The sequence below is a fragment of the Drosophila eugracilis genome, unplaced genomic scaffold, assembly GCF_018153835.1.
Source record: "Drosophila eugracilis isolate 14026-0451.02 unplaced genomic scaffold, ASM1815383v1 contig_90, whole genome shotgun sequence".
Classification (NCBI taxonomy): domain Eukaryota; kingdom Metazoa; phylum Arthropoda; class Insecta; order Diptera; family Drosophilidae; genus Drosophila; species Drosophila eugracilis.
In genome coordinates, this window is record NW_024573812.1 from 10,925,109 (window position 1) to 10,945,087 (window position 19,979).

Below are 19,979 nucleotides of genomic sequence, written 5' to 3' on the forward strand. Positions count from 1 at the left end.
AAACCTTCCTTGCTGGGAGTAGAATCTTTCGGGGAAAGACTCTGACAAGCTCATTAAGGTCTTCGTACAGTCACATCTGCTGTTCCTCGAAGTGATCATTGCACTTCCAAAAAAAACGGATACATAGTTTTCAAACCTTTGGCTACTAAATTGCCTCCAATATCTAGTAGGCTTCTAAGGATCCTCACTTGCCTTATCTTTCCTACACCAACTAATCACTTACCCGTCACTTCGAACATTTAGCTCTTCATAGAGCTCTTTTTTCACTCAACTTTCGGTTTTTTCTATAGAATTTTCTTCACAATTTTGTGTGCTTGGTTTTAACGTGTGCAAAAACTTTAGGGGGAGGTGATTTCTTGATATGATCAATGGCATATATATATATCTATAAATATATATATATAAATACTATAGTGCAACTTGTGTAAAATATTGAACAAGAATAACGATTTCTGTTGGAAATTCATATGATATTAGTGATATTGTTGGTTGTGGTTACGGTTACTTTTTGCCTCTCTGGCCTTCATTTTTTTTAGATTTTATTACCCTTTCTTTTTTTTTGGATTTTTGGTTGCACTTTTGGCAACATTGCGTTGTAGTTAAATCGTTAGCTTATTCGTCTTCATCGTAGTTCTGATAGGTGACATAACGTACCTGAGCCCGATCGCGTCCATAGATCAAAGACTGAAATGGAAAATTGGAAAAATATTGGTTATTCTAAGGATTACCTTAGGTGGATATAAAATCATGCAAAAATCAAACTCGGGCGGCGCTTTAAAAAAAACTAAAAATTTTATTACAAACAAATTAAGCAGAACTTAAGGCTAAAAACAGTTAGAATTACTAATAATACGAAAAAAACTAACAACTAAACGCCTACTAAAGCTAAGCAATTTTATAGAGACTCATAGCCTCTCGCTCTCGAAGGCCTGATTCGTCCTGCCCGCCTCGGCATCTGAATCGGGAATGGTTGTACCATGCAGGATGGCTGGGCAGGATGCAGTCAGCTGAGGGATTCCAGTGGCTTCCCCTGAAGCAGCAGCAGCTGCGGCAGCGGCAGCTTCGGCCGCCTCCCTGGCCATACGTACCTTCTTTTCATCACTTGTCGGTGGATTCTTGAGCAGAGTCAGCAGCGGGGCGTACATGAAGCATAGGATAGCGATTCCGAACAACATCCACTCGAAGCCAATGCTCTTGACCAACGATCCGGACAATGCGGGACCTACGGCAAAGCCCACGCAGAAGGCCACATCGCCAAGGGCATAAACACTGCCGTACACAGCCGAGTGTCGGATGTCAACCAGATAGCCCAGCTCTGGCATCATCGAGGAGTCTACCATTCCAATCGCGAAGCCTAGACCAGCATTAGGAATAATCAGGTGGGTGATTGAGGTGGCCATGGGAATCTGGAAATAGGGGTTTTATCCCGGTTGTTAATTAACTGATTAATCATTTTATATTAAAATAAATAATTATCCACTTACGAAAATTAAGCATCCTCCGATGATGATCAAGCCCAAGCAGGCGGCAAACCATCGTCCAATTTTGTGTCCCAGTGGTCCGAAGAGATTGGTGCCAATCAGGTAGCTAATAGAGGCGGGGAGGAAAGCCACGCCCTGTTCCCAACGTGTAGCGCCCATATTATCCACCATCCACAAAGGCAGCGAAGGTTCCAGCATAGCGATTCCCATATTGGCGAAGGTAATAGCGCCAGCAGCAATCAGGATGTAAGGATCGCTGATCAAGCTCTTCAGGGAGGGAGGTTCAGTTTCGGCCTTTTGGATCGATGGTTGCAGCATGAACAACTGTAGCAGGCCATCGCCCAGGGCCAGAGCAGCCAGGATCAGGAATGGTGCCGACTTGCCTACGAACTCGTACATCACCCCACCAAACGGAGGACCAATTAGCACACCCAAGGCCAGACCACCCAATGCTATACCCATGGCGTTTCCACGCTCTTTGTCGTCCGTAAAGCGATCCGCCAGCATGCCCATTCCTGAAACCGAGGAGCAAGATGAGCCAATGCCCTGCAGAGCTCTGGCCACGAAGAGAACCAGGTAAGATCTTCCAAAGGCAAAAACTGAAGAAAAATGGTGTGTTTATTGCAATTTTTCAGGGAAAATTGCTTAGTTTAACTTACTGATGGTCGACAGAAACATTATCACGAAGCCGGCAAACATGGGAATGCTGTACCCAATTCTGCAGACGAGAAATATTTTATTAATCGTATTTCTTTTATAAATAAAAACTATTATTTAACTTGAAGGTTTTTGAATATATATGCTAGTTTTAGCTTCTTAAACCTAGCACCTACCGATGAGTGAGTGGTCCTACGATCGGGTTAACTAGCAGCTGGACAAACGCCTTAGAGGCGAAAAGGAGTCCCACCTCGACGGTCTCGCCCACCAGCTCATTATGCCGCTCCTCTAGTTCCCGGTAGTAGGTTTCGTTTTCTGAGGATTTTCAAGAACTTGGGGCTGCAGTCTGGTGGCATAATTAACTGCTAGGTGCACACTTACCCTCCGGACTAATCGTGGAGATCTCGAGCGGAGCTGCCTCGCTGCCATCCTTGTTGCAAGGACACGGCGTTGGTGGCGGTGGTACATTGGACGTTAGCGGGGTGCGTGGAAAACTGTCGAGCGGTGCATCCGGATGTCGTATGTCGTACAGGAACTCAGGAATAATGGGCACTAAACGGGGTGGCGGGGTGGAAAGAGAAACGGAAGGGATCTCATAATTTGATTGGAACAAAAAGAAATTTGCTTACAATTAACCTAAACGCTCTTGGGTCTCTTGGGGCAATTTTCATCAGGCCGCCGGTTGGTAATTGCGTTCTCCGGGCACCAGAAAGTTTTGTAATTGCCTTGCCGCTGGCAGAGATTGCCACCTCCATCAACTCTAATTGAGTTGCAACCCAAAAATGGGTTGAGCTTGGTGAAAAATTGCGCATACGCCACGTTTTTAAACGATGCGTTTAATGGACTCTCCGATGTCTAGAGCATTAAGCCACATGCAACTTGGCCCGAAAGCCACTCTGCCGGGCAAATTCAATTTGTTTATTGCATGCTTCTACTCTGTTTATATTTATTATCAACACCAGGCGAACTCGAGAACTCCGGGCCACTGTAATTGCATTTCCTGCCAAAGTGCTAGGCCGGATCAGAGGTTGAGGTATGGGTTTAGACATTCAATTGAGTGAGTGAGTGAGTGGGGCGGAGTTTGAAGTATTGTTGGGGTAATTTGTTTGCTTGTGAAGCCAGTTATTCGTGGTTATCTTACTGACAGCTCGTAACCATATATGCTTGGCCTCTGCCTGGTCTTGGGTTACTTTTAATGAGGGCCATTCATGCTCAATAAGGGTTAGGGTTAGTTAGCTAGCTAGATAAATAGTCTAACTTTAAGTTCTCGTATTCGTCCGTGCCGCCTCGTGCCAAAAGTTCAGCGAAAGTGGAAGTGCCACCTGACCTGGAACCTCATTCAACTGTCACACATATCGCCCATGTGAGTCCAACATGCCATTTATCGGCCTACCCCCGCTCCCAAAAACACATGCAACCGGAAAGGTATGCAAATTTGGCAACATCTACTTAATTGGGGTTAACCACTTCATGATTAAACAGCGAATTTTATGCCACAAGTAGAATGTCGCCTAGTAATTCCCAGTCTGACAAGGCCCCAACAACTCATTAAACTGTCTCTCGAGTTTTTGGCATAAAAATGTTAATGATTCCCAAAAAGCACGTGCAACCGGGGTCAAAAGGTGGGTGGCGTAGTATGTTACAAGCTTAAGAGATGGGGCTATAGGATTTTTGGAATATTCTGGGTATGGGTACAAGGGTAGCGGAAGTCTCTGAGTCGCTTCGGTTGCATTTCGCGTGTCGAAGATACTTAAACCGCATTGCCAAAAGGAAGGCGACTCGGGCAGCTAGACAAACAAACAGTAACTATCGCTGATTCAGGGCTGCGGGAATGGTAGGTATTAGAATGATAGTATATCAGTGATTTGGTTTGCAGAGTAAATTTAAGGGTATTCAGTGCCTTGTAAAAAACACAGCTCTTAGAGAAGATTTTTAAACCATATAATATATATATTTAGAATCTAAGTCATATACTTGTACATTCCTTCTAAAAACCTTTTCCTTGGACTTCTTAATATGAATGAGGAATATGAAATGATAGCTCTCTTTTCGGTTTCCCATATAAATGTTAATTTTATTATAGATTTTAATTTTCCTATAAGGTACCAATATGTATATGGGACCTTAATGTATCTATAACTTGTCCTAACATTTTCAGAATTTTAGTTAATTTTTTCTAACGACCCATTTGAGAACATGACATTTTTCTTTCCCGCAGCCCTGTGGCGTCTGCAGGTCACCCAGATACATCGATTCGACATGCCGGGCGACACTACCGTCGTCGTCGTCAAGCCAAACAGAAGCGGCAGTGAGGCGACAACTAGCAAGGCAGCCAGTCCTCCGCCGGCGACGAGGAAGAGGACAACTCAGCACCCGAACTACAGACGTCAAGGGAATACGCTTTTGTTTATCCGATTAATATGCACAGGATTTAATTAGGCATAGAATCCATAAGAGGAGCTGGAGGAAATGCCACCCATTTGGGAGTCGGCCAGCAGGCCGTTGTTTGTGCGCTCCGTGTGGCAAGAGGCGATCGGGAGGCGCCACTTCATACTCGACTACGAGCCGCGACAGAGGCAGCGGTGGAAGCGCCAGAAGACAAGACTAAGAGGTGAGTATTTAACTCTGTAAGAAGTCGTAGGTTTTTAAAATAAAATTAAGATATAAATTTAAACAAAAATATTTTTTATACAGGCAACTACCAGCAGACGCAATCCTGCGAGATCTACGAACAGTCCTTAGAGGACAGTGTTGAGTACCTGGACGATTACCTTCTGCTGGACGCCACCAAGCTGACGCTGCAGCAGCAACAATCGCTGCCCACTTTAGGTGGGCGCCCTGGTCCCGGCTACTCGACCACGGGTGGTGGATCCCGGCATAATAGTCGCCAATCGAAACGTCGAGCTTGGTTGCTGAGTCGCGGTCGCACATATAACATGGACCTACATGTGGACCATCAGTCAAGGCGAAGTTCTCTACAAGATGCAACTAGTACGCTAACCACAACGACTAACAATCCCGAAGACCGTCTAGCAGAAAGGGTGCTGCATTGGCTGGATTTGGCAGGAAGGACGGATATAGTTAAAGATAAAGAGCCAAGTCCACCGGCCACTAGTAGTGCCCAGTTGGCCAGATCAGCCCAGAGGATACAGCGAAACAATCATCGCAGCATGAGTCTGAAGAGAGTGGCGGTGGCTGCTGCCAATCCCCAGAGATCAGTGACCAGGAAGACCATTGCAAAGCCATCACCACCTGCCGCCCAACAAGTCACCACCTCATGTATGTCCTCCTCCAATGCCAAGCCCATAACCATTATCTTTAACAAAGAGGGCGTGCCCGTACGCCTTAATAGACCCGCTCGCAACATTGACCTTTGCACTTTGAGCAGTAGTGCTAGCACCACAAGAAGGTTGGCAGGTCAGTTGGCTTCGGCCCGCCTATACAGTGGAGCCAGTGCATCTCCAATAGCGGAAGAAAGTCGCACGCCGCCGCTCAGTGGAAGGGGCATTGGAACATCCGCCGCTTCGGATAGCCGGAAACAGCTGCACATCTTCATGCCCAGTCTGCCCAAGAAGGGTTTACTGGCAGCTGGTTGCACGACGGGTAGTGGACTGGGGGGATCTGGCGAGGATGCCCTGAGTACTACCTTCAGTGAGCTGTGCCAGCTGTAGGAAGACTGTCTCAGTTTTGTCATTGAATTCATCAGAAATGTATCAGAAAAAAAATAAAAGTGTATTTTACGTTAAAATGGTTTTACTTTTTTTGTTTTAAAATCTTTTCTGCTATTAAGTTAAGTTAAAAGATAAAATAAAAGAGAATGAATCCTATTTTTTCATAATTTTAAAATAATTTGTAATATGTTAAGGTTCTGTCCACATTATTTTTAAAAAACAAATACGAAAGTAATATCTAAAAATAAATTTGCCCTTTCCTTCAATCTCATAATCACGGTTCACTGACATTCATGTGGTTAAAGGGGTTAATTTGGAAAACTATATCTCATCCTTATCATACTTTTAGGGCACCTGCTCTTCCTAAAAGAAAAACTTAGCGTTTTCCTTGGAAAACAAGAAGCACTTTTATTAGGTTTTAGAATAACCAAAATTACCAAGCCATTAATACACCGAATAAAAAAGGGGGAAATTAGTCAAGAGCCAAATTGTTTCGGTTTTATTAATATGCCAAAAAAAAAAAATAACAAGAAAAGACAAAACAAATCTAAAGAACTATTAAATAAAGTAGGAGAGTTTTATTTACTACAATATATATACATAATATATAAATTTTATATATTTTTAACCTCAAAGAAAATGCTCAAAGTTAAGATTTGATGTTGAAATCATAGAAAAATCCTTAGTTTTCGTTGAGAAAACAATCCTTGAATAAATTTCTAATTATAAGGGTATTCTTTATTCATCTTTGAAAAACTAACTACTTATGAATATCGTAAAATCTTTTCTTGGCTTTTATTGATTTTCGTTTTTGTTCCGTTGCCATTGAAAGTTTCTTTTGTTTGTTTCCTTTTTTATCAAATTTGGTAAGTTTATTTTTGGATTACTCCGAAAAGTCGGCGGCATGTGCCACGCCCATTTTCTTTTGTTTTGATTTTGGCTTCTGACTTCATAGTCGATTTTTCTGAGGGGAGCGAGGGTGGTGGGAGGTGATTCCCAAGTGAAAGGAGCGTAATCAATGTAATTGTAAAAATATCGCATGCTTAACATCGGAATAAAGTTAAAGTTAAAGTTTTTCCCCTAATGAATGTGGCAGTTTTGCGCAGAATGGAAGAGAATGTAAGTTGGGAAAAGGCTGTTACTTAATAAAGTAAAATGAATAAAATCATTTTTAATAAATGCGGAGCTTTTAGGAAATATACATTTTTTAAAGGTTAAATTTAAAGGTTCAAATTTCTTAGACACCTTATGAAATATTTGCATGTTTTTTGTAAGATTTATTTCTTAGTAAATATTTTTCTGGTATATTCGATAGACAAATCGTTAGCGGTCGTAAACTAATTATGGACATTACATATCCATCAGTATAATGGGACAAAAACTGTCAGCCGTTGCGAAGGAGATTCCTTGGATATCCATCAAGCGTCATGCAAGCAACACCCAAAATCTATCCACCTGTCACACGTGGCAAGTTGTCGTTGTCGTCGTCATCGTATTATTTTATGACTGACGCGTTAGTATTTAGATTCGATTTCAATATACTTAAGAACTTGCAGATATAAAGGAAATTATAACAATATTGCTAGGGATCAATATAAAAATATCTTAATTATATAAAATATTTAAACAGCATTTAATAATAATAATAAAGAATTTTAAATTTCATGTAAGAGAAAGAAATAAAATAGCCTTTCGAACCAAAATTCATTAAAAATAAGTCAAAGTAAGAAACTATTCAAAGGTCATTCATATATTATATTTAAAAAAAATATATTTTCTGTGCATTCTGAAGAAACATCGGCATAGATATAGATGGTGGGGGATAAGCGCAAGGCTCAATGAGTCATTGCGTCTGGCATGACAGGGAAACGACACCGAAAAAGCCACACGATTGTGACCTTTGTAGAAATTGGTATTGTTGGGTGGCCCAGCTATCTGGCCACCCGTCAACCATATCCACCGTATCCATAACCAAATCCACAGCCAACGGAAAAGCGGAGGAAAACTTTGTGACTTCAAGGCAAGCCAAAAGACAAAAGGGGGAGCAATTACTTTTGGAGGCAAAAACTTTGGCCCGCCTGACGTTTGACTTTTCCCAAGTCAAAGAAAATGCGCAACAATACTGGTTGGTTGTGTTTTGGATTGCATACATAACAGGCCTAAACGGACTTATAGACGAGACATTCCGCCTGCCGTGACTTATTCGCGTTTCTGCAACGGACGCGGCAGGTTCTCCCGGCGATTGGCGTTCTTATTCTTATTCTGAATTGTTAGCCAACCTAACGAGCAAAGTTTTTCCACGGCGCACATTAATTTTCCGGCCATTAGTGGCATGTCCACCGACGAGGATTCCCTGGGCAGTCCCCTCAAGCCGGCCACGCCCACACCCGGCGAACGGGAACGGGACCGTCCCAGAGGCGGACGATCAGGAGCAACGGACCTGCTGCGCCATCAGCAGAGCTTTGAAGCACGCTACAGCAGCATTATCCAGAAGCAAATATGGGAGACGAGCATCAATAAGGACGTACTGGAACGTCAGCTAAATGCCTATTTTCCCTTCTCAAGAAGTGCCTCCCTGACCAAGGATGGATCTGGGGCATTTGATCAACTCCTGCCGCCGGCAACGGGAGAAAGTGGCCTGAAGACTAGATCTTTGGCCACTACACCAACTAGGCGACCGGGCGTTTGTCTGGAGAAGCTGGAGACGGTAGATGTCGCCTCTCTGGAGCACCACAACACGGGAAAGTAGCATTACAGAGCCAAGGACTTGGCTTACTCATTCATTGTGATGTCCCTTGGGTTGAAAGGCAATTTTTGAGATTTTTAGATTAAGTTAGGATAGGTTGAAGAAGACCCCGGATTCCAGAATATACAATCAAATCATGTTTTTTAAAAACACATTTTCAGAGTCATATATATATAATTTTTGTATTACGCATTTCTGGTAAATTTTACAGACATTAACGTCATTGTCATTGTTTTAAATTATGCGAAAACATGTAATAATTTATATAAAACAGCTTATTTTTTTATCTTTGGCAAAATTTTAAAACAAAAATCAATCAACGGAAAAGCTAAGACAAGCTCCGGGTCTTCTAGTAAAAGTTTTCTCAATATAGCTTTCATAAGTATTACTAACATGTAAGTCCAGCAATTTGTGTAAAACCCAAAATCTATTTAGCACCCGAACGATTTGTCTAAAGCACTAAAACAAGCCATTTGCATATTTCAACCAATGTAAATGTGCAAAGAAGTCCTTTTATGGGCTAAGGACATGAACGTATCCCTGGATCAAAGTGAATCCTATTTAAGGTACTACTATTATTCAATCTTCTTCAATAAAACAAACTCTTATTGCATATTCAATTTGTTATCTCGAGTCAAACGGATAAGGCCATGGCCCATATAAATCTCCACAGGATCTCGGATAAATCTAATTTATGAGAATATTATGCGAGAATAAATAAAAGAGTGAGGGAAAATGTGGGAAATCGGGGTGCACAGGGGTGGCTGCAGAGAGCTGAGATCAAATGTAATAATCAAATGTATTTGCAGCAATTTTCACTTCAGCACCTTGAGCGCGAAACGAGAAAGCACTTAAGTGGAAATGCCGCCAGTCAAACGCTAAAAGCCCAGCCCCTTCCTGCCGCTTTTTTCTTAGTTGCTAGCAGAAGGGGAACTTCTTCTATGGAGCTAATAGTTTTTCCACTCTTCCTTTGACTTTCACTTCCGTGCCTTTTCTCAACAAGTTGCTCGAGTGGTTCGGCTATTTCCTTTGCTTTTTGCCCAACTTGTTGATTTAAATTCATGGACGTTTACAGCACAAAAGAAAAATCTTGCTTTCCCATTTTTTTTTTTGGCTTTCACTCTGGGCTGTATTTGTCAGGCTGGAGGACCGAAGGATTCCCACTCAATGTCCATGTGTTTGGCCAGACACTTGACATAAGCGCTTGGCCTGGACACCACATCTACCCCCACCCGTGGAAAAAGAGAGAGTTTTCCCTGGTGGTGGGATTTTAGTGTCAACTGCAGGAGGGTCTTCCAGTGCGTGTCTATTTAATTGACTGTCGACGGCTCGGCACTTGGAGCTGCCCAACTCAGTTTGGTCCGTTGGTCATCGATGCTTGTTAATGACTAAGCAGGGGCACTTCACCATTGATTAGTTGTTGGTGGGTATTTGATTTAATTGCACGGCTTTCCACATAAATTAAGGGTTCATTAAGCTGGCATCGAATGTCTGGCAATGCGTAGCAATATCTCAGCTTTTAGTTACATTTAATTAATTACTTATTTTACTGGTATTTCGTTTGGTTGACATATTGCTTTCTTTTTTTCGTTTCTTTTATAAAAACACTAATAATAAGAATAAGAATGAACTATATTTCAAAATATCAGTGCTTTCCTTCATTACTTCTTATCTATACTCCCGAAATATTTTTCGGTAGCAGTGTAAGATCCCACAAAACAATCTAAGGGTCCGTGTTAATCCTGAGAAAAACCTAAGAACTGATGAACTGACAACGACCATTCACATTGACAGGAAAGCGTTCATTAACTTAAGTGGCACTCTGTGGTAATTTTATGGCACCACTTCACCCAGTCTCTAAGGAAATGGACAATTTCCAGTCGATTGCCTGGCCAGGATAACCAACCAGCCAGCGCCTGGGAGATAAATGCTCATGAAATGCTAATAGCCACCAGGGAATCAGATTTATGGTAAGGTATTATAAGATTAAAAGACTTACCCACTGTGGTCAGCAGCATGTTGTCAAGGAGCAGGGCTATGGCTACGATGACGAGCACCAGGCGATTGGATCCCCGCCAGCTGACCATCCAGGATTTGGCGGCGGACCAGGACCCGGCAGCGCGTGGATCCTCTTCGCGGTACTGATCCGCTGGCGGTGGTGCCTGTCTTCCTCCTCCGTATGTCTGCTGCGATTGGTAGGTGGGCGGCGGCGGAACCGGTGGTGCTTTGCCAACGCCCAATATCCCACAATCCTGGTCCATGTTGCCATTCTGCTGATTGCTGTCCAACTGTTGCTTGAAGGGATTTTTGCTGGGTGTATTGCTGGCAGGTCCACCGGGATTCTGTTGCTGCTGGCTATTGCTGGTGTTTATGGTGAAGGAGGTGGTCTCGCTAATCTCCGACTTGTTCTGGGGGACTGTGCTGGTTTGCGTGTGTTTTCTTGGTCCACCATTGCCCGCATCGGTCGATGATTGCATTGCGTCGCTAGCCGCTGGTTGCTACGAATGGCAGTAAGCCGATTGTCTTTTTAAAAAATGTAATCAAATCAAGAGCAACCAGATTTCCCATCATCATACCATCCCGTTCCCATTTACAATACTACCCATTCCCATTTACAGATTCCGGTTCCCATTCCCAATCAAAATCTCACGCTCGCTTTATGCCTCAATGATTTTCGCTAATTAAAAGTAAATTACATGTCTTGGGGTTCGGAATTAAAAAGCATCTTTCACACGGCAACACGACTCGTAATTGAATCATACGCAATTTAAATATTTATTTAATTGCCTGCCACCCCACACACTTACTACCACCCCACCAAATACACGGGGAGTATGCGCAACATTTGTCATTCGAACATTTGCTGTTGCCTAACTTCAGGCGCAAATTGAATTAGCTTCTGCATAATTCGTTTTGAAAGAGCCATAAAAGGACGACAAACCGGCAACTTCTTTAAGTTTTCGGTTGCAAAATTAAATTAACCCAGTGCTATTAGCAAAAAAAGGTCTTGTAATTGAAGCGAAAGATGAATCAAGTCTTCCGCCACGAAGTCTTTGCATAATGCTTTCAATTTATTTTGTAATTGAGACAACAATTGATGCCCGTCCCTGCGGACAATTGATTGTTTATTATGACGTCTTGTTCGGAAACAAAGTGTTGTCATTCAATAACAAATGGATATGGATGGTATCTGATAAAAAGACGAGAACTTCATACAAATGCATCACGTTTGTGGGCGTGATAAACAGCAACAAATTTTGTAATTTTAATTGATTAAATCAACTGGAATTAACTGGTGAAATACAAAGCTGTTGCATTTGTTATTGTACTAAAAAATATTACATCATTTGAATTAGTTTCTATTAGCTTTGTACAAATCATTGTTTTATTATTGCCAATGGGAAGATTTTTGAGTACATTGTAGGTTAACTAGCTGTAACTAAGTAGATGTTTTTTAAGGATATTTATAATGGTTTGTAGCCCCACAATCATATTATCTTTTTAATTTCCAATGTCTTTTTCATATATTACTTAGGAACTAGGAATTCGAAACATAGATGTATGCATTTAAACTCGAATTAGTTCAAATACTTCTCCTTTCCATTTAGTAAGATTCAAATCAATTAATTAATTTTCCTTTTATTTGTTTATGTGCTAACTTTACCTGGCAGCTTTTACTTTTTAAAATGCAATAGGTCTAAAGATCAGATGCTCCAATCCGAACTGCACTCTTGAGCCTGGAATATCACTTGCACTAGTGAACCTGAATTGCCACCAGGCCTTGAGTATTTATAGAACGCAGCTATAATGACCGATATTTATGTGACTTTACGATCGGCTATAGCCCTCAGTTAGGCGCACAGAAATCCAATTAGCCGCAGACTCTGTTCTAGTGAATCAGAAGTCAAGGCAACGATTGGCATTCAGGAAGTATTAATATCATCTAGATTGCACTTTCTTTTTTACAATGAGTTCACTCTGAAATCTTCTTCGAGGTGGATTGTTCTTTCAGCGGGCATTCTACCGACAAGTCGGCGCTCTCAGCTCAAACTAAAAACTTTGGCGTGCCGCTTGTGGTTTATTAAACAAATTAATTTTAGCTCAGGCGAAATGAAAAAAACATTTACGTAGTTAGTATACAACGAGAGAGAACATCAGACATCTTTTTGCATTTCAAATGAATGCACAATGAAAAGTGTGTAAAATACATTTTAATAAATATTAATTAACAATTGGCATGCAATTTGGGTTTACGGGCGTGGGAATATCAAATCCAAACAAAAGCTTAAGTTTTTTATTTGAAATTATGCTAATGCATTCGATTTTCAAGATTAACTGACCAGAGCCTGGAACTTGAACTTTTTTTCGACTTGAAGCCAATTTAATTGCATTTTAAAAACTATTCTAAAATGCATTGTTAGGCTTTTCAATAATATTGGAATAATAAATGCAAGCAACAGCGAATAAGTGCTATATATTTTAGTACATATTAGCCTCTTAATACTCTTTCATTAATTTATTTAAAGTTAACTTTTATAGCCTAATAACACCGAAATCTTTACAAGCTTTAAGCAATTAATTAGGTTTCTAATTGCTAATCGCACAATTAAGCATAGGTTTAAAGCTTTACACGAAAATTAAATGAAACTTTTAGGTAAAAAGTTAAGCCATTTTCAAGACTTCAGTTCGTTGTTATTTCTTCTGGCTTTATATTACTATTTTAATAATTAATGAAATACTATGGAGCTTATAAAGACCTCTATAAACTTTTTTAGAAGAAAAGAAAAACCAATATTTTATCTCTAGTCCCCATCTTCATAATAGTGTAAATAAAATTCATGACTAAAACCAAATCGAGCTGCATGTGCGATGCGATGTGATGAATGCGATTGTTTAATTCATTATTTATGTTCCCTCAGATATTTATTTTGATTACAGTTTGTCGTTGTTTTTAGTTTAATTGTGGTTGCTGTTGTTGCCGTAACTTGTGTTAATTGCACAAGATTTTTCAACTGGCGACGGTCGAAAATTTAGCGGCTTGTTGCCTTTTCTAGCCACTGCTAAGCATCGACACGCAACTTTATTTAAATTGTGCTCATTTTTCAGATTTTTATTAATTAAAACGAAGCTCATCCCTGGGCTTAGCCATTGGACTTGAGCTTGACATTGAAGACAACGGCTTACGCAGTTTGAAGAGACCTCAGTTGTTTTTTTTTTCAGAAGGCCATAAACTGGTTTTCGTTTTGTAATCAACCAGGAATTGGAAGCCCTTCGAGCTTGTTTTTCTATTTTCCATTTAATTGGTTTACAAATTGGCACAGACGACCCATCTACTACTTTTTTTCCACTGCATATAATTGCAATTTTAAGTGCAAAACGGTAGCATCGAGATATATAGCTGGGGCGTGTAAATGAGGCCCCTTTAAACTAATTAGCTCAAATCGATGCCAATCATCTGTACAAAAAGCTGTAAGCACTAGAACAATGTGAGCTATGTTGTCAAGAACTTGAACGTGCCTAAGTCATTACGATCTTCCGTTGCAAGTATTATGGAAAATAATAATATAAGCTACTTAGCTACTTGCTTTTAAGACTAAATAGAAAACCTCTTAAGTAAGACCTCTTAAGTAAGAGCAATATGTTCTTAGGTATTTTAAAATATTTAAATTATCATATGTTTTGAGTTACTTGTTAAACTTCTTTAGTCCAAATATAAATTACAAAAGATTGGAAGCTCTTCTGGTGAGTAAAACATATGTACGATTACTTTAATATTAACCATATTTTTAAACCAATCTCCCCGAAATCCCACATAATTATGCTTACACTTACCTAAGTAATTATTTTTAAACGACTCCTTAAGCTTTTTCCAGGGAATTTCTACTGAGTTATGTCTTTGGTGGGCGGACGGGGTAGAGTTTGTCTTCGGTCTGCTAAGAAGGTCTATTGCAATTTTACAGTTGATGTTGTCAGGTGGTTGCTGTGGCAGGATTTTTGCGGGTGAGGTTCTGCGTTGTTGGAGTTGGAATATTCCTGTGGGAGAATTAAAAAAAGGCAAAAAAGGAAATTGAAGTCATTTAAGTAAAGGAGCTTGAAGCGGATTTGCAGTGTCTCCGGAGGCCCAGCGATTTCTGCTGGCAATGGCCACTTGTGGATTTTGTGTTTTGAGATGTAACACTCAAGTGGTTGTCCTTTGCGGGGAGTGGGTTTGCTCTTCAGTGGGCTTGCGGCAAGGTCGTTGGCCAACAAAAGACAAGCAAAAGTGGGAATTATAAGAGATCTTTTGGATGTTATAAAGGAATTCCCTAAATAATAATAGTACCTTAAGCTGATATTTTGGTTTACTTTATTTCATTCCTTCCTTTTTCAACTTTAAATAAGAAAAAGCTGAAAAAGTTGGGTAGAACCACTGACTATCAAAAGCAAATATGGGTAAATATATTTGCGGATTTATTATTCATTACCCAAATATGCCACAGTCAATGGGATTGAGGCTATTTGTTCAGGGCAAATAAAGAAAAGTAAATGATATTTACATAAATATTTGTTAATACTTTTATTTGCCTTCTTTTTTTTTATTATTGCGGCACACTGGTGGTTGTTAGACCAGACAAAAAAATGTGTTTGCCTGTCAGGCTCGATTCAAATCGATTAATAAATAAATACATGTAGGTATAAATAAACAGGCAGTTGTTTCCACTTTAAAATGCAAATTTTGGTTGAGTTTTGATTGACTTGCTGCTCTTGAATGCGAAAGATTTGGTATACGGTTTTGAAGTTCGGATTAAGGAACTTAGAAATATTTATAATACTTCATACATTTTAATTTTATGACAAAATCATTTAATGCTATTTTTCAATATAAACTAAAAGTCGAACATGAAGATATTTGATACTTCTCTTCAAAGTTTAAAATTTGAATATCAAATCTCTTTCAGAGAAAGAAAATCAATAAGAAAGGTTGATTTATATAATAAGTTATTATAATAGTTCATTATTGAAGTAAAATAGGCATAAATCTAAACTAAATCAAGTTAAATTTTAAATCATACCATATCACTTTTTTAATTTTTTTAGCAAACTTACACCCTTTTAAAACTTTGAAATTTTCACATATTTTTATGTCGTTTTGCCCGTTGCTTGGTGCGCTTGGAACGTAATGCAATTAAAACACGATTTCAGGTGCACATTTATTTGGAATTTTCTTGAGTGATTTTGTTGTTTAAGCGAAATAAACTAAACTAGTGCTAAAACGGTAACTGATTGTTAGTGAGTGCCACAAGTGTCTTTTCTGGTGCTGAGGCTGCACTGCGAGCGTGGGAAACGGGCACGTCCATCAGCCACGAGATCTCATCTCGCACTGAACTGAGATGCGCTGGCTAGCGGCGCACGAGGCGCCTTCGACGTCGACGGCGGACGACTGCGCTCAGGATATGGCTGTGCCTTGGTGCCACAAGATGAGGGAAGAAGTCAGCAGGACGAAGTGACAATGACAGCGGCGTTGGCAGCGCTGCCACCACTTGTTGTCTGCTGCCTGTTGCAGTACACTCCCGTTATCCGTTTTGGCCCACTCCCTGACTCTTAACTACTTCCTCCTTTTCCTCCTTATCCAGATCCTGCCCTCCTCCTGCATATTGATGGAAACTGCCAACGGCAATGATTCTGCTCAATTGCCTTCATTGTGTTTGGTCTCTATATATGTATGTATTTGTATATGTATGTGAATGTGCGTTGGGGTCTTCTTCTATTTGATTTTATTTTCAAAACGCCCGTAAGTATGCAACGTATTTTGGGGTTGCCTGGCACATGGATGGATATTGAGAACGCGGGGCACACGCATATTATGCCTAATTGATTTTCGCCTCCTAAGTGGCAACTCAATTTTCGGGGGAAACAGGAAAGGACATCTTCAATGATTTTCGCTTTTCGCTAAAGTCAAATTTTAAAAGTCTTAAAGGCAAGCGAAATGGTGGCTTAATATAATATAGTTCTTAAAACATTTGGTTAGAAGTCGTTTTTATTTGAGGTTATTAAAATGGCTTTTTCAATATGTTTAATTATATATTTCACCAAAAAACAATTCTTAAATTCATTTACTTCATCACAAACATGTAAATCACGTGCTATTAGCTAAACACCTTTAAATCACATATGACCCTAATTTTCTATATGTTACTCTTACTTTAGCATAACGAGGTCAAATTTGCTTATTCTTGTTAATCCAAGGTGTAACAGGTGTGTTGCACATCCCTTTGGGACATTGGCCTTAGGGTATATGTGAAGTCAAACGTGTTGTTGCACTGATTTAACCAATTTCCGGTTGAAATTTTACAGCCGGCAGACAGGTTTGTGGAGACTGAAACCACCTGATGGATGTTCGAGGTAAGCTTGAACGGTTCCACTTACACATAGGCCGTTTCAATTAAACCATTTAAACTTTTATAAATTTATGCAGCCCGCCAGATGAGACACGCGACAAAAGCCAGTAGTAAGATAAAGATGCGGAGGCGGAGATACAAAGACCGCTGCGATTGGAAAACGACACGCTACTGAATCGAAGATTGGGAAATGGGCAGAAACCGAAGTTGGAGGACCGGCCTAGAAATATTTATAGACATTTAAGAAGATGGTGTAGCTTGGTGATCACGTCTAGGGTATCCCATTTACATATAGAAGTCAAGATATTAAACCTGGCATCTACAATAAAATGGAATAAAAGGTAAAGAGTGGATGGCGATATAAAAACATAAACAGATTGACCAGCTAAAGCGGTCAAAAACTGAGGAGGGGATAACCTTGATTTATAAAAAACCAATCTTAAAGGTGCTCTAAAGTTTATATTCCTGAACGTAGGGTAATTTAAGCAGATGATTGGCTTTTCAAATCGTTTAAAACTATTTAGGTAATCTTTAAAACGTATATAAAAAACTAAATAATATATAAATAAGTCATTTTAAAATATTTTAAATTCCTATTAATATAAAATTAAGTACTAATTTGTGTAGCTATTTTAAGAGCATTCAAATTTTACTATTATGATGAGCACATCTCGTTTTACCTAAAATCAAACTTTAATTGCATTCCGCAATATGACCACATTTCCTTGGACCTAAAATAAGAAAACCAAAACCAATAAGAAAACCATTCCACTCACAAATCGATTTCAACCACATGCTTTGTATAAAACTCATTGATGGAAAATTCGGAGGGGGAAAATGGCATTGGCGGCAAACAACTATAATGGAGCCATAAAAAAAGGTGGAGATTTTCATTGAAGTGTTAAAGTGGCGACGCCAAAATAACTTCAAAGTTAATGGACTAGAAATCGTCCAGGACTGATGGCATTAAATAATACAATAAATGCAGAAATGCTTTTTCGTAGAGGATTAAAATGGGTCTAAAAAAGTCCCATTTCGGGCCTGACAAATTGAATTTGCCACATATGACAGCTTAACTTCATATGCTGGGGGTTAAATCGATGACAAATGTCCCTTAAAATGAGATGCGGGTCATACCAATGGAAATCCCAACTCTGTGGTCAAGTTTTTATCACAATCGAAACCAAAGAAAAAATAAAAATAGAGGGAAAAAGGAAACCGGAAAACCCATTCGGCCGCAAATGTTTAATTTCCTTTTGTTTGAAATGCTACACACAATCCTCGAGCTGGAGCTGTCATTAGCATTTGCAAAATCTATTTAAAAGGACGAGTATATCCCCCAAGTAAAAGTTCAAATGTCACCCAAGAGGACTCGTGTGAGTATGCCTGGTGGTGGAGATATTTTCTATTTCCCTAGTTGCTGGGGGGTGTCGCATATTTGGTGGCATTCAATTGGAATATCAACACGTGCCGCATCATCTTCAGCAGGGAGCTTCTTCTATAGCTTCTGCTATCGCATTGTTGTGTTCGCCTTTTCGCTTGGCATTTGTCTTAGTGCTGAATGAGCCCGAGACTTCATTAGAACATTCCGCAAATATTTTGAATTTATTATTGCGTTTTTATATTGCGGCTAAATGAGAAGGTTTTGACTTTGCTGAATGGGTTTTTTCTTTATTCCCAAGGAAAATAAATGAGTGGGTTGGCTCACGGTTTAAAGGGATCTAAATATTTATTAATGAAAATTAAAAGTATGTTAATTCAATTTCCGCTTTCGAGTGATTGATCTGAGAAAATGCGTTAAAAGATAGTTTTTTGAATTTAATAGGCTATAAATATTTTAAGTTGATCATGATAGTTTTTAGTTAATAAATAAATATCAATATCAATAAGCTTAAGAATCAATTCGAACAATGTTCCATGTTCCAATCAGTAGGGTAAATTTGTTTCAATTCATTATGTAAAAAAAATAGTCTTTAATCTTATCCATTTAAAATTTGAACGAATAAAAATATTTCAAAAAGTTAGTTTTCGCCCAACGTGGGGCTCGAACCCACGACCCTGAGATTAAGAGTCTCATGCTCTACCGACTGAGCTAGCCGGGCACTTGATCACTGTTCCGCCAAGTGATTTACTAAAAATATGCTACAAGTTTTAGAATTTCCGAACAAATAATTATGCAAATGAATCTATAAATAGAACGAACTATAAAAATGGTATTTCGAAGGTAAATTATAGATGAAAAACTATAAGGAAAACAAAGAAAACTTTATACACTTTAAAATTCCGAATACGGGAATTTGATTTAAGGACCCATTTCAATTATTTAAACTTTAACTTAAGTTCTTTAAGGTTCCACATCTGCAACGGGTGACATTTTTGTATCGTTATAGTTGACCCGATTAAGCAAGATTAAACTTAAATCTAGTGCAAACCATATGAAGCGGCTTTCGAATAAAAGAAAAATTAAATTAATGTGCTTTAAGCCATTTATTTCACTAAGACCAACTTGCACCTAGAATGAGTCAGATGACGAGTCCTGCGCAGTGTCCGAAAAGTGGGCGTAGCGAAGAACGACCAATTGGATGACACGGATAATACGCATTTGTTTTATCCGCCAGTCAGAGGAAAAGCACGAAGCGAAAGGAAGCTGTGGGAAATGATTCGGCTTGGCACTTGTTGCTCGATAAGTGAGAAGGGGAAAACCCCTAGGAAAAGCGTGCAAATTGATAATAAACGCACTTCGCACGTACACACACGCTCGCAGAAGCATTTAAAGGGTGTGGTGATACGGCATAGAGCATTTCTAGTCACATTTATTTCAAGCTTTTATTTTATGATTTTGATTTATGGTGCGGCTTTTACACTTAGGAAATTGTCAGAAAGAAAAGGTTTCGACCAGCTGAAATATCATAATCATTCACTTTTGTAGAGGCAAGAAAACATAGCATACTTTTAAGCCTAGCAAAAAGTAGACCACGTAGACAAGATTAACATAGTTATAGTCCTCCGATAGGAACATAAAAGAAAGGCCATTTTATGATTAATT

At 39.5% G+C, this 19,979-nt stretch overlaps 3 protein-coding genes and 1 non-coding gene across 6 annotated transcripts; 2 read left to right on the plus strand and 2 right to left on the minus strand.

The window, feature by feature from the left end:
- Nucleotides 1–42: 42 nt before the first annotated feature.
- On the minus strand, nucleotides 43–15,955 carry LOC108114900 (synaptic vesicular amine transporter). Of its 3 annotated transcripts, XM_017226073.2 has the most exons (9): nucleotides 15,642–15,952; nucleotides 14,388–14,588; nucleotides 10,555–11,053; nucleotides 2,520–2,690; nucleotides 2,315–2,453; nucleotides 2,141–2,199; nucleotides 1,485–2,080; nucleotides 1,089–1,406; nucleotides 43–684 (listed from the first exon to the last, which is right to left on the minus strand). In XM_017226073.2, exons 3-9 carry the CDS (start codon nucleotides 11,030–11,032, stop codon nucleotides 613–615), a joined length of 1,833 nt encoding a protein of 610 aa, XP_017081562.2. In that variant the 5' UTR covers nucleotides 11,033–11,053; nucleotides 14,388–14,588; nucleotides 15,642–15,952; the 3' UTR covers nucleotides 43–612. The 3 variants fall into 3 exon arrangements, with proteins under 3 accessions (XP_017081562.2, XP_017081560.2, XP_017081561.2); XM_017226071.2 differs by lacking the exon at nucleotides 43–684 and having other exon boundaries at nucleotides 777–1,406; nucleotides 15,642–15,955; XM_017226072.2 differs by lacking the exons at nucleotides 43–684; nucleotides 14,388–14,588; nucleotides 15,642–15,952 and adding an exon at nucleotides 12,220–12,349 and having other exon boundaries at nucleotides 777–1,406.
- Nucleotides 4,501–5,809, plus strand: LOC108114902. The gene is made up of 2 exons (XM_017226075.2): nucleotides 4,501–4,749; nucleotides 4,833–5,809. Exons 1-2 carry the CDS (start codon nucleotides 4,608–4,610, stop codon nucleotides 5,807–5,809), a joined length of 1,119 nt encoding a protein of 372 aa, XP_017081564.2. The 5' UTR covers nucleotides 4,501–4,607.
- Nucleotides 8,124–8,687, plus strand: LOC108114903. Its single transcript, XM_017226076.2, has one exon. The coding sequence runs from the start codon at nucleotides 8,142–8,144 to the stop codon at nucleotides 8,556–8,558; it is 417 nt and encodes a 138-aa protein (XP_017081565.2). The 5' UTR covers nucleotides 8,124–8,141; the 3' UTR covers nucleotides 8,559–8,687.
- A 3,007-nt stretch (nucleotides 15,956–18,962) lies between the features above and the next one.
- Trnak-cuu lies at nucleotides 18,963–19,035 on the minus strand. The gene has a single exon. It is a non-coding gene; the product is annotated as a tRNA-Lys (tRNA).
- Between the last annotated feature and the right edge of the window lie 944 nt (nucleotides 19,036–19,979).

Excerpts from the sequence above, each read along its gene's own strand:
- LOC108114900 (XM_017226071.2), bottom strand. The coding sequence starts at position 11,032 with ATGCAATCATCGACCGATGCGGGCAATGGTGGACCAAGAAAACACACG. Across the intron at positions 2,081-2,140 it reads AATGTTTCTGTCGACCATCA|TTTTTGCCTTTGGAAGATCT; the intron begins GTAAGTTAAACT and ends ATTTTTCTTCAG. Across the intron at positions 1,407-1,484 it reads TCGGAGGATGCTTAATTTTC|ATTCCCATGGCCACCTCAAT; the intron begins GTAAGTGGATAA and ends CCCTATTTCCAG.
- LOC108114902 (XM_017226075.2), top strand. The coding sequence starts at position 4,608 with ATGCCACCCATTTGGGAGTCGGCCAGCAGGCCGTTGTTTGTGCGCTCC. Across the intron at positions 4,750-4,832 it reads CCAGAAGACAAGACTAAGAG|GCAACTACCAGCAGACGCAA; the intron begins GTGAGTATTTAA and ends TTTTTTATACAG.
- LOC108114903 (XM_017226076.2), top strand. The coding sequence starts at position 8,142 with ATGTCCACCGACGAGGATTCCCTGGGCAGTCCCCTCAAGCCGGCCACG.